Source organism: Pteropus alecto, unplaced genomic scaffold, assembly GCF_000325575.1.
Source record: "Pteropus alecto unplaced genomic scaffold, ASM32557v1 scaffold339, whole genome shotgun sequence".
NCBI lineage: Eukaryota > Metazoa > Chordata > Mammalia > Chiroptera > Pteropodidae > Pteropus > Pteropus alecto.
The window spans coordinates 581,631-594,717 of record NW_006442509.1 but is presented as its reverse complement, the minus strand read 5'-3'; the positions used below and the strand labels follow the sequence as shown (position 1 = coordinate 594,717).

At 58.1% G+C, this 13,087-nt stretch overlaps 1 protein-coding gene across 2 annotated transcripts in view; it reads left to right on the top strand.

The window, feature by feature from the left end:
* The window catches only part of UBE2G2 (ubiquitin conjugating enzyme E2 G2), a 16,842-nt gene extending 3,998 nt beyond the window's left edge, over positions 1-12,844 (top strand). Inside the window, exons 3-5 of one of the 2 annotated variants that reach the window (XM_015597640.2) lie at positions 5,875-5,993; positions 8,558-8,682; positions 11,143-12,844. In XM_015597640.2, coding sequence (XP_015453126.1) covers positions 5,875-5,993; positions 8,558-8,682; positions 11,143-11,412 — 514 coding nt within the window. In that variant the 3' untranslated portion in view covers positions 11,413-12,844. Of the gene's footprint in view, positions 1-5,874; positions 5,994-8,557; positions 8,699-11,142 lie in introns of both variants that reach the window. The other variant, XM_006922557.3, reaches the window with a different exon arrangement.
* The last annotated feature ends 243 nt before the right edge of the window (positions 12,845-13,087 follow it).

Sequence of the window (13,087 nt, the reverse complement as noted above, 5' to 3'; positions counted from 1 at the left end):
TTCCCCCCCAGCCCCATCGCCGCCTCTCCAGGGGGTCTCCCGGCCCCTCGGCGAGCATTATTTCTCTCCAGCCTACCTTTGTATCTGCCCCAACCCTTTTGGCACCGGGGACAGGTGCTCCTATGAGAATAACACCTGATGGCCTGAGGCGGAGCTGAGGCGGTGGTGCCGGCGCTGGGGAGCAGCTGCAGACACAGACGGAGCTTCGCTGGCCCGCCCGCCACTCACCTCCTGCCGTGGCCCAGTTCCTGACAGGCCACGACCGGTACCCAGGGGCTGGAGACCCCTGACTTACAGGACATCCATCCGTCCAAGTAGCTCTGAGGAGGTCCAGGCAGTCTCCGTGCTGGCACAGGGAGGTGGCCACGAGGTTATGGAGCAGAAGCAGCGAATTATGGGGCAGCGGGTCTAAACCAGTGCTGTCTGCCGGGGCTGGTCTTGCCCCCGGGACGTTTGGCCACATCTGGAAACATTTTCGGTTGTCACCCTGGGGAGCAGGGTTGCTCCACACCGGCATCTAGTGGGACCCTGTGGACGCCGTGGGACTGTCTGGCAGGCGGAGAAGGCCTGGGGCGCACGGGGCGGCGCAGCTTTACCGAGGTCTCGCAGGCAGCAAAAGTGCCCCGGCTAGGCGCGCGGGGCGAGCCTCTCAGCGACCGGGCAGAGTCTTGGGCCATCGCACAGTCCGGTGTCAGGCCGCGCCCCGCTGGGCCGCAGGCAGCCCTGCTGTCCCCTGCCTTATGGCTCTGCCTGTGCTGCGCCTTCCCTGCCAGTGGCGTCAGGAAACACCTGCTCTCGGGGGTGGCTTCTGGGCGCGGCGCGTCAGGCTGCCCCGCCTGGCCGGGCGGCGTTTCCTCCTCTTCGTTGCCGATCCGGGCCAGGCGGCAGCTCGCACACGGTCCGTGTGGACACACATTCCCACGTCTCCCGGCGGGCACGGAGGGCCGGAGGGGCTGGCGCAGGGTCCGTCTCTGTCGTGCGTTCTAAGCTGCCAGCCGTTTGCACCTCAGCCCCGTCACCGTCCACGTTCCCGCCGACGGCCCCCGAGGCCCCTGCCTCTGCCCCGTCACCCACGCCGGCATCTGGTCCCTGCCGTCCTGGTGGACATGAAGTGGGGCCTCGTGGGGCTTTGGTCTGCATTCCCTGGTGGCTGAGCGGTGTTGAGCGTCTTCCCAAGGCTCGCTGGCCACTCGTAGGCCTTCCTTGGTGACCTTCAGAACGGTCGTCCATTTTCACATTGGGATATCCTCTTACCGTTGCGTCATTAGAGTGTTTGCGTGTTTTGGAAACAAGTTCTTTATCAGATATGTGATTTCCAAATACTTGTTTTCAGTCTGCAGGTTTCTTTTCATTTTCTCAATGGTGTCTTTTGAAGCTCAGAAGTTGAAGTGCAGCCTGGCAGGTTTTGGCTTCTATGGATCATGCTCTCACTGTCCCGCGAGCCAGAGTCCCACAGGTCTTCTCTTAGGGGTTGTGTGTGCAGCTCTTACGTTTAGGTGTTTGACCCATTTGGGTGAGTGTTGAGGTACGGCGTGAGGCGGGATGTGCTTGGGATGTCCAGTCATCCTGGCATCATTTACTGAAAATAAAATCCTTTTGGCATCGAATTGTCTTGGCATCAAAAATCAATTGAGCGTAAACGTGAGGGTTTATTTTTGGACTCTTGAGTTCTGCTCCACTGAGCCATGCCCGTCCTCAGACCAGTGCCACAGTGTTCCCCCTTTTTGAGAGTGTTTTCCCTATTCTGGGGCTCCTGTGTTTGGATCAGCTCGTGAATTTCTACAAAGCAGCGGCCGGGGTTTTCGCAGGGACCACGTTGGCTGATTCCGTCCACCTGAGGCGTGTTCCAGTCCGCATGCGTGGAGGACCTCTCTATTTGGGTCTTTAAAAATTCCTCTCAGCGACGCTATGATACATTTTTAATTTGAAAAATCCAATTTGGTGGGTAAAGGTATGAATTTGGGAGAATAACCAAGCTTATGGGCTACCTTCGGGATGAGATGTGTGTGCTTTTTACTTTCTATCCTCACGTACTGGAATGTTTTCCAACATGCACATACTTTTCAGTTGAATAAAGTTGAAGTTTCTGTTGTAGTGAAAGCTGTTGTCCAGAATTCACTGTGAAGTTCTTATAATCGATGAGCTTATTTGTAAAATGGGCCTTAAATACAGTGCCAATGTATTTGCGAAGTTTTCAGAAATGTCTATATTGCAGGAAAATTAAGGCATCACTCTGGCCTCTTGGACAGGTCAGTCGTGTGTGTGATTATGGAAGAATGCCTGTTTGCTGTCACCTTGATTCCCAAAACAGGGCGTCTGCCCTTTTCTGCCCACGGCCGGCATTGGGTCTGTACATCAGTCTCCTGGTGCGCAGAGCAACGAAAGGAAAAAGCCTAACTAAAGGGTATCCGGGTTTTCCCTGGAGAGCTGTGCGAGGCCGGGCCCTGCCGGGTGGGGGGGCACTTCCGGTAGGTCACCACTCCCGGCAGCCGGTGGCGTCTGTCCCCAGGGGTGTGCCGGGTGGCCTCTGGCAGTCTCCCGGCAGCACGCTGGCCTCCGGGTGGCCGAGGCCCAAGGACCAGGGGGCGGGAAGGCTCCGCAGGGGCTGCTGACCTGGGCCTTCTAGAAGGCCGCCGGGCCAGGGTGCAGGCGGGGGCGTGGCCCCACCAGGCAGCAGAGGTTCCCTGGTGCCCCCTGCCAGCCGCTGTGGCGGGGTGCAGTGCAAGGGGGCAGGACCCCTCCTGGGAGTGGGGTCTCTGCGGGCGGTGCGCCTTTTTTTCTTACGTTCCAGGTGGCTGTGTCCTGGGAGGGTGACCGTCCCTTAGTCACCCATTTCAAGCCTAAGTACTCACGACGAGTTCAGTCGCCGTCGTCAAACTCTTGTCATGTGTGTTTGAGGCGCTTTGTGCGCTGTGACAGGCTTGAGCGAGAGACCAGCAAAAGTGGCCTCTTCACCGCCTGCCGCAGCTGGAGTGTGCGCGGGCGGGTGACTCCCGGCCCGGCTCGCCCTGCCCGCGGAAGCGCCCTGCCGCCGTCCCGTCCCTTTGGGGTGCGCTCTGGCCGCTCGGAATCTCCGCCCGCGTTGGGGGTGACCTGCCCCGGGGACGCTTTTCCCTTGGGTGTGAGCGGGAAAACCGCATGACTTTGCCCCGATTGCAGCGGCTCTGCCAGTGGCCGGATGGGTCCCCGGTGCTGGCTTGGGCCCAGGGTGGGCTCTGCAAACAGGGCCGGCCTGGACCCTGTTGCTCCCCGCTCTGCATCTGTGCCCCCGTCAGGTGGCCGTCTGGCGTCACCCTGACACTCGGCTCTGAGACAGCGTAGGCCATTTCTTAATCAGTAAGGTGGAAAGGAATCTTCAGGCTTTGAAGAATTTATATTTGCCTCGCACAACTGTGTTCTGTTTCCTATTGTACTTTCTACTTTTCTGAGGATTTTGAGGTGAGGCCTTCCTCAGGGGAGACGTGCGGCGTCCCTGCCTCATCGGCCAGAGCGTGGCACTGAAGCTTGTCCACAAGCAGTGCTAGTTCACCCGCCGTCTCGTCCAGGACTTCACTCCATAGGGCTCCCATCGGGTCAGCGGGCACGCGCGGGCGGGCGGCCTGCGCGCTGGCCCCAGGCGACTCGGCCTTCTGGAAGAGAAAGTGGTGTCACACCAGTAGCCGACCAGAGCGTCAAGATATAGCTTTGATATTTAAGGTGTGGGAGCTCTTGAGGGAATGTTTGGTCTTGTCTCTGAGGCTGCGCACGGCCCAGTGGGCTTTTTATTTTTATTTTTGAAGAAAGCTCTATTATGAGAAACAAAGGACTGTTATCCAAGTTTTGAGCAAATTCCATTTGGCTCATTCCAGAAACATCACCCAGGCCTTGTTTTCTCGTCCCACTCAGAGGTGCCAGGAGTGCAGGCCCTGGAAGCGTTCCCGACTGAGTGACAGGGCGGCTTTAGAGGTGGTGTCGCCGTTCGCCCCGCCTCCCGAGTGTGCGGTGTGGGCCGGCCGTGCCATTACCGCCGCGTCGACCCTGGACCTTGGCCCGGCCGTGTCGTGCCTGGTTGGACAGCTAGCTCTGCTGGGGTGGGAGCAGCGCCCCTGACACCTGCCGTCCGCAGACGCATGGAGTCCCCCGGAGCGGTGCCCCCTGCGCGGGCTGCTGGGAGCCTTGTGTGTGGTCTTGGCCCAGGCGCCTTCGGGAGCAGCGGGGCAGGCCTCGGGCTGCCCAGTGCTGGTGGCACTCATCCCTGTGCGGCCTGCAGCCCCGGCCTCAGGCTGGACGCCCCCTCTTGCAGGAGCCCGCCCCACGCCCCTCTGGTGGCTTTCCTGTCCTGGATTCAGGCCAGTGCTCTGGGCACTGTCATGCCCAGAACAAAGTAGCTATTCACTGTGGCTTCTCCCCGGAGTAGCGAGGACAGTTTTCTGAATCAACATTTGTCTCTTAAATTGAAAAAATTTGGTTCCACGGGACACTTCTCATCTTGTTCTCGTTGTGACCATTTTAGCGCAGCCCAGGCTTCGGCCCACGACACAGCCGTGACCTCTGCAGCGGTGCCGTTAAAAGCCTCGTCAGCACCGGATGAAAACGAAGCTCTGTTCAGTTTCCTTCTGATTTTTTTTTGTCTTTTTCCTTTAATTGTGGAGATAAATGTTTCTGATGTTTGCAAATCTATTCTTTAAAAATTTCAGTGAATCAAAATACTTTTGTTAAGATTTAAGATAAAGCTGTATTTTTTAAAAAACAACTAAAAATGTACATAGATTGTTTCAGAAGAAATATATTTTAATTTTCCCCTGTATTTATTTAGAGAGGTGGCGGGTCTGTGTTGAGCTGCTTCTGTGGCGGCTGAGGCCTTGGCCCCTGTGATGGCGCCCACTGCGCTGTGTTAGGTCATCGCTTAGAGACGGTGTTTTGAGAGGGGTGTCCCTCTCAGTTCACAGGGATGGCGTGGGGTCTCCTTCCTTACGTACTGAGTTGATGGGTCATGCCCCCAGTAGCTGTCACTCAGCCGTTCTGTTTTCTTCAGAAAGTGTATGCAGGAAAAGTGTTCTGTGATCTGTTAAAATGAGTTGGGTGCACATTTTCTAGGTGACATTGTGCAGGTAGATGAGCTCGTCTTCGTTAAGATGCCAGCTGGTGGCCCCGTCTTCGTCTCCTGCTGTCCTGATGTCTTGCATGCTGGTCAGGACATTGTGAATTTATGCATATAGACTTGTAAAATGTGACTTTTGAAGTGGTTTAGTCCATTTCCGCAACTTTCCACATGAGGAGTTGGTCAACCCAGGCAGGCAGGCAGGCAGGCGTGCACGTGCGGGGGACGGTGAGTGCGTAGGTGACCGCGTCGTCACAGGATATGGCATGGGGCCCGGGCGCGTGTAGACTCCCGGCCTTCTGGGGGGAGCCTGGCAGGGAGCACACGTGTGCTCCTCACCTGTTTCTGGAGGGTTACAAACGTCACTTCGGAGGCCTTCGGAACGACATCTGTCAGCCCCTCCTTTGTTCGCGCAGCAGTCTCGCTGCGACACGTGCCGCGATGCGTATCTATCCCAGGACGCGACCGTCCACGCGCACGGAAAGCGGAGCCGTTGGGTCGTGCGGTGTCGACCTCAGTCCGTTTCTCTGATCCCATCACGGTCGCGAGGCTCTGCGGCCCACTCTGCCTTTATTAGTGCGAAGACTGCGCCTGTCATTCCATCTCTGCCCGTCCCTAGGATCTAAACCAGGTTGGGGCAGGACAATGGGAGAAAAGCACGGCTTCGTCACTGGTGCGTGGCCTCTTCCCACGTGCACCTGGAATGCAGTAAAAACTCCCTTGACTCGTTTCTAAGGCGCGGCGGGCAGCGGCAAACCTCCAGTGAAGGGCTGTCTGTGTTTTATGTCTTCTAGGGGCCCAGAAGACACCTGCTTTGAGTTTGGTGTTTTTCCTGCCATCCTGAGTTTCCCCCTCGATTACCCGTTAAGCCCCCCGAAGATGAGGTTTACCTGTGAGATGTTCCATCCCAACAGTAAGTACTTTTGGAAGTCGTTTTGCTGGTTCCAGGAGAGGCCCAGGGATTGTATATTCATAAAAAAGGTGGTGTCAGTGACTGAGAGACCAGTAAAAATATTTTTTATGTTCTGACCTTCAGCAGATTAGTCATGGCGGTGTTGACATCGCGATTACAGTTTTGCTGGACGGTTTAACGTATGTGAAAGAACTGAGTGCCGTCCCCTGAGCCGGCGGTGCTGCTGGGGGCGGGGGCGGGGGGGCAGCCGGGCCGGCCGCGCGCTCGTATCTGTAGTTGGTTACAATTTAACTGAAACATAGCACCAAAATGTTAAAAGTGATTCCCTTTCACCAGTGGGATAATTTTTTCTTTCTGTAAATTTTTAATTTTTTTTAAACACGCATGTATTAATTTTAAAAAGTGGAAAAAATGAGGTCCCGTAAGTAAACTTACGGCGCTTTAGCTAAAACATATCTAGTAGCAGGGAGCAGAGTTCTTGAATTCAAGGCCGTGGTTTTTAGACGGGAGAATTAATAAGGAAACACGTCAGGTTTTCAGTGATCGCGGTTAGAGTGACATTCCTTTTTGGAAGTGGTCGTAACTGCCACTAATAATCATGACCTTAATAGTTGTGGAGAAGAAAAGTAAGATGTGCTGTTCTGTAACAATGGGTTTGAAACCAGTTTCCTTTACTTTTCTATGAATCGGGCAGCTAAAGGCCAGTTGAATCCGGGAAGGAATTTATAGACTTCCCCGGGCTTTCGACTTCTCCAGCCGATTCCACGTGAACCACGTGTCCGTCCTCACCGTGGGCTCTAGGGCGGCCCGCCTGGCGGGAAGCGCTCGGCCTCTCGGATGCTACTCAGACCCTCATTAGGAACTCGTCATCTACTGCTGATGAGGTTACATGTCCCTAGTTCAGGTCCTCCTTGGGGGGACCGCTTTGAACTTTCTCAGCACAGCAGTGGTCTGCTCCGCGTGGTGGGGTGCTCAGAAGCACGCGCCCTTTGGAGAGGACTGGCCGTGAGCTGGCGGTGTCCGGGTGGGCGACAAGTGCCTTTGGCACTCACCATGCTGCCGTCTCTTTCAGAGAGTGTTTGAAGTTTTCCATAATAAAAAGTTTCTTTTTTTTGAGTTTTCAAATGTGGTGTTACTGTATCAACGGAGAGTCACATTTTGCTTAAAAATCCAAGAGGTGTTTTTCAAAGATACCACTGAAAGGAAGTGGGGAGACACAGGTGAAGGGGGACCCGAGAGGCTCTGAGGTGACTGACACAGAGGTTTGAAAACACCTTGTGGTCGGTAGACTTGATGGCACAGGGCAGATTTCAAGTGGATTAACCACGAGATGCAGCTGTAAAGAAGACTGTGCGTCCTCACAAATTAATAAGGTTATAGTGAAGGTAAACGCACGTGTTCGGGACAATGCCCGCGAGTGACACCGTGTTCGAAGCAGATGTGGCCAGTAAGCTGACTGAGTTATGTGACTCTGTCGTAGTCTGATGATATTCTTTTTAATGTTCAGACAGTCAACACAAATAGATTCAAACTTGGGCTTACCGTTAAGTGGACATGTGCTATTTTTATTTTGTGAAAATAATTTTTGAGAAGAACCGTTTGTTAGATCTGCCAGTGTTGTAAAACTTGGTCAGTCCAGAGTGCTTTGAGAAGAGAACTGGACACAGGTCTTGGGACTCACCGGGAAGCAGCGGTGAGCAGATGGTAAGGGCCGGGCTGGACCTGGGGAGCTGGCAGTGCGGGAGAGCAGTGGGCGTTCCCGGGCGTCTCTCGGGGCGGGGCGGGGGGTGTAGAGGGATGTAGCCGAGGAAGGAGGGAGGGGACAGGAGGGGAGGCCAGACCAGTGCAGGTCTTCGACAGTGCTCCAGACTTGGGTGTTGGTCCCAGGAGCGAGGGCGGCCGCCGAGGGACTCTGTGTGACAGGGCTAGCGTGGCCCGCGTGGTCTTTGACGGGTCACTCTGGGGCAGTGTGGAGGACAGACCGAGGGGCGTCCAGGATGTGACTGTGGGGGTCAGAGGAGAGAGGGTGACTGTGAGGGTCAGGGGAGAGCGATGTGACTGTGGGGGTCAGGGGAGGTTCGAGGGGCTGAAGCTGACGGGGCTCCATGACAGGGAGTTGGCGCAAGAACGTAGCTGTCTGGGGTGCGCGCTGTCACCACCTAGCGTCACCACCTAGTGTCACCGGTTGCCTCATCCCGGCCCTGCGGTCGTGCGTTCTCCGAGCCCGGTTCAGGGCTTGCCCGGCAGATTCGGGACTGCTTCAGAAGGTCGTTCCGGGATGCATTGTAATTCTCCTTCCGTGAGGCATTTCGGCGCCGTGTCTGCCAGATAGCCCGTCGTTGGCTCCTTCGGGATTTAACTTTAAAACCCGTGTCAGGGTGGGGTGTGCCCTGACGAGAACTGGACGGGCCAGCCCAGAGGCCTTGCAGGGAGTGAGCAGCGCTCCGAGGGGCCCGCGGACCGGGGCCGACCGTGGCGGGGCCCCTGCGTGTGCTCCAGCCGTGCGGACAGCACCGTGGCCCTGGCCCCGCCGTCGCTCACCCGGTGTGTTCTGACCCCTGCAGTCTACCCGGACGGCAGAGTCTGCATCTCCATCCTCCACGCGCCGGGCGACGACCCCATGGGCTACGAGAGCAGCGCGGAGCGGTGGAGCCCGGTGCAGAGCGTGGAGAAGATCCTGCTGTCGGTGGTGAGCATGCTGGCAGGTAACTGGCGCCCACTGCGCTCCTGTCTCCGCGGGTCCGTGCGCCCCTGCGACGAGTCCGGACGTGCGCGTCCGCGTTTCCATTCCGTGGCAGTCGTGTGCGCGTCTCTAGGCGTCGCTGTGCTTTCCGCGGTGATGAATTTTGAGGATAGCCTCGTGCCGTATGTGTCCTGTCGTCGATGAGAAGTAGCCGCGCTCTGGCCAGTGGGCGTTTGTCGGGGGCCCGGCTGCAGTGCAGACACCGTAGGTCGGGGGCGCGAGGCCAGCGTGACGTGAGCCCTGGCTTTAAGGCCCTGCTTCCTACGGGGATGTTCCAAGTCCACTGACCATTCCGGGCCGCTCCGATAAATCCTGGGGCCGTCAGGGATGGGTTTGGGGCATTCAGGAGTGATGAGGTGGGCGAGGTGGGACGGGGGCGACTGGTGGGAACACTACCAGGATCTCCTCTGGCTGGAGCCCAGCTAGGTCGGGAGCCCCCCACTCCGGGGTGTCAGACCATGCGAGCTGGGTCTTAGAGGTGTCCCTCTAGGGCAGAGAGAGGACTTGCTGGTTGGATGTGGCAGCAGCTGCCGCAGCGCAGGAACTTCCCAGGGCCCAGGGGAAGGGCAGGCGTGCGAGTCACCTGCTGAGGACTCACTCAGGCTCCCCTGCGTGCAGGTGACTCCCTCCCATGTTTCTGACCCATGTGCCCGGGCGGAGGGGCACTGCGTTTGGGGCCAGGGAGTCCAGAAGGGAAGGGTTTGGGGAAGAGAAGAGTTTGGGGTGCGAGTGTCCACCCTTGGGGCCTGCCAGGGGGCTGCGCAGGTGTGGGGTCATCCGTGGACAGGACAGTAGGTAACAGGCCCGAGGGGACAGCGGAGGAAGGGCACGTGTTAGGAGCGGCTGCCCAGCGCCGTGGGGGTGTGGTCGAGAAAACCCAGAAGGACGCGGAGGAGCCAGACGGGCTGCGGGAGGCCGGCCTGGAGCGGCTCAAGCGGCCGCTGCGTCTGGGCCCTGGAGGGCCTGGCTGGCCGCCTGGGTTTCAGCGGAGTCCAGGAGGAGCGTCGCGTCGAGGGTGTCGGGTGCCGGCACGTGCGTGGAGGTGGAGCCGGAGCCGGGCTCTGCACGCGCGCAGTGAGGGCAGGATCGGGCGATGGCTCGGCTGTCTTCAGATGTCCGCTTTAGCTCTAAAGCCCACTGTGGGAAGCTTTTTTTGCTATAAGTTCTTCCTTTTCTTTTTTTTTAAAAGTATTCTTTGCATCCTCCTCGGAACACCCGTCCCCTCTCTGAGCTGCTTTTCCAGTGCCACCACCGCCCCGATGGCTCTGGGAGGCTGTGGCCCTGGGCGTCGTCTGCCAGGGGCTCTAGGCGTGCAGTGGGTGCTGGCTCTGGCCGTGCTTGGGTGTTCCCTACTCTTGGGCCTGTCGGGGGCCCCCAAGTGCCACATCCTCCCAGAGGCCTGCACACCCCGGCCCCCCTGCTGCCCCGTTCTCCCCTTCGTGGCCCTTACTTTGAAACAAGGCGTTTGTGGTGTTTACGGTCTGTCCGTGGCCCAGACCACCGTGTCTGCCGGATAGCCAGTGTCCAGCAGGAGGCCTCGCACGTAGGATGGGGGGAGGGGTTGCTGAGTAACTTGAAGGAGGGAGGGAACAGGCACTGGCTGGAGGGACAGACACTATGGCAGCCCAGGGAAGCAGGGCAGAGTGCGAGGGGTGGCCTGCCTTGCTTGCCGTCCGGTGGGCCTCTCCACAGCGTCCTCTCTCTGGTCCGGTCGCTTCTCAGTGTTCTGCCCACTTGCATGGTGGCTGCCACCTGCGCCTCTGTAACTGCCTGTTCTCTGCCCCCTTCCCAGCAGGTGTCACTGCCTCTGTGTATCACTGTTCCATCCCAGAGTCACTGCTGGTCCTGGCTGGACTAGCTAGCCTGGGGTCAGGTGTCCACATGGGTCAAACGGCCATGTGGGGCCACGTCTGCTTGGCAGTGTCCTCTGCAGGGGGAGCAGCACTAAGAGGGGCTGAGAGGGGCAGGCCGCGCGGAGCCCTGGGGAAGCAGGTGGGGGAGGGAGGTCTGCATGGAGCCCCAGGGAAGCAGGCGGGCGGGGGTCTGCATGGAGCCCCGGGGAAGCAGGGGGAAGCAGGCGGGCGGACGGGCGGGCGGTCTTGGCTCCCTCTCCCGAGCGGGTCGCAGATCGTGTGAGGTCCTAGTGTGCAGAGCACGCCAGACGGCTCGCGTGAGCACATCCAGACCCTCGGGAGTGCGGATCCTGACAGCGGGCCTGGCCGCTGCCCTCAAGCCGCTTCTCAGGCGAGACGGCGCGTTGTCGAGGGCGCCCTTCCCCCCAGCGTTCCGTTTCTGGGCTGCATCGTTGGGAGGCCCCCGGGTGTTTCTCAGTGAACGGAGACCCTGCCGGCTTCGGCCCCCCTTTCAGAGCCCTTCCGAGTGGACGCCGTCTGCCTTCTCTTTCAGAGCCCAATGACGAAAGCGGAGCTAACGTGGACGCTTCCAAAATGTGGCGGGATGACCGGGAGCAGTTTTACAAGATCGCCAAGCAGACCGTGCAGAAGTCCCTGGGGCTCTGAGGCCGCGCCCACGGGCAGCGTCCAGTGTTTCTCCTCCGGGACTCTTAGTGACTGTGACACTCTGTGCTGGTACCAAAAAAGGCAAGCTTGCAGCCCGCGGCATTCATGTTCCTTCCGCCTTTCCCATCCCAAGCAGGCTTCTCCTCCGAGGGGCTGATCCGTGTCGGATGATGCCAGCGGGATCAGCTTTCGCGTTCCCAGCGAGGCGGCTCAGCCAGATCGTCACCTCTCCCAGCTGACGTGCCTGCGAGTCCGACAGGTAGTGGCTTTCCTTCCCCCCCGAGCGCTGAGGGGTGTGCGCCGGCCTCCCTTGGGACTGGAACCGGTAATACTCCCGAAGAAGTGGGGCCTGTGGCCCAGGCAGGGGGCCGGGCCCGGCGACCGCGTGGGTCCCTCTGGTCCCGCGCGCCCACAGGGTGCGCCCGACTTCGCTTCAGCACTTCACGTTCCACGAACAGATTTTTTTTGTAATTTGGTTACATTTTTTCCATTCGTTGGCTATTACAAGTTATCACACTTAGGAATAATTTCAGGACATAAATGCATTTAAAGATGCAGATTAATGACAAATAGGCACATAGGAAAGAAGTTTATTGTCATAAAGACCAGCAATTTTTCCTGATCATATTCATCAAAAAAATCATCTGTCTTAGTTACTAGTGCAGGCACGAGACTGAAAGTTTTTGTCATAGTTTCTTCTGGATCTGTAGGAGTTTTGTCTTTTCCAGTCTCAAAACTGGGAGTTCTAGGCTTTTGTACGTTGTGGCTGCAGCAGAAAAGTATTGGGACAAAATCGTCCTTCACAGCTTGGAGCTGGAGGGGAAGCTGCTGTGAGCGCTGAGCACGGGCCTGCCTTATCCCCGACCCAACGGCGCCCGTGGCAGCGGCGCCCCCGGGCCCGCGGTGGGCACAGAGCACACGCTTGTGGTTTGTGGTTGGACGCGGTCTGGCCGTTCCGCAGCACAGGCGGCTCTCGGGCGGCAGGGTGCCAGGGTGCCAGGGTGCCAGGGCTCCCTTATAAGCAATAACACACCTGTCGCGTGCAGTCACACGTGGCCTGTTTCACACAGGTCGAATTTAAATAGGAATTTCTATTTTTGAAACAGGGACGGTCTACAAGACATACAGCCAGTTTTCCTTTGCTCGGTCCTTTCCTTCCCTCGTGTGGTACGTCTGGGGACAGGCGTCTGTGCTACCGCAGCCCCACACGTGATGTCCTGGGTGCGGGCTCTGCTCGGCCTCTGTGGAGCCCAGGGTCCCTCCTGCTCAGAGGGCATCGTTTGGGATGTGGGCTTCATCCAGGACTTGTGTTTGGAGGGGGCGGAGAGAGGTTTGCGCCTCAGTAGTTTGCAGGCGCGCTTGCAGGAGGCGAGGCCTCTCCGCAGAGGGACAGCGTGTGGGGACAGGGTCCACGTGTGCTGCAGCCCCAGTAGCAGGTGGCCACGGGGTCTTCCGTGAATCGAGGAGAGGGAGAGGCAGTCTCTGCAAAGCAAAGTATTTTTATTCATTTGTATTTATTAAATGGATAAAAAGAAAATCCCACGGTTAAAATAAAGTTATATATTTTCCCCCACCCTGCACTGTGTTTTCTTTTGTGGCGTTTTCGTGGGATCGTGTGGAGACCCAAGGCCAGGTGGCCCGCTGGGGCCCGCAGTAGAGCCGCCCCGCGTGGGCGCCAGGCCCCGCGTCCTCCGAGGACCGCGAGAGCGTTTCGTGCTCTCCCTCGCTCCCTCTCCCCCCTTCTCGGTGTCTCCTGGGAGGCTCTGACAGCATTGAGGACTGTGCCCTTGGGCGGGGGGATGTCCTTGGTCACGAGCCTCTGACTACAGGTG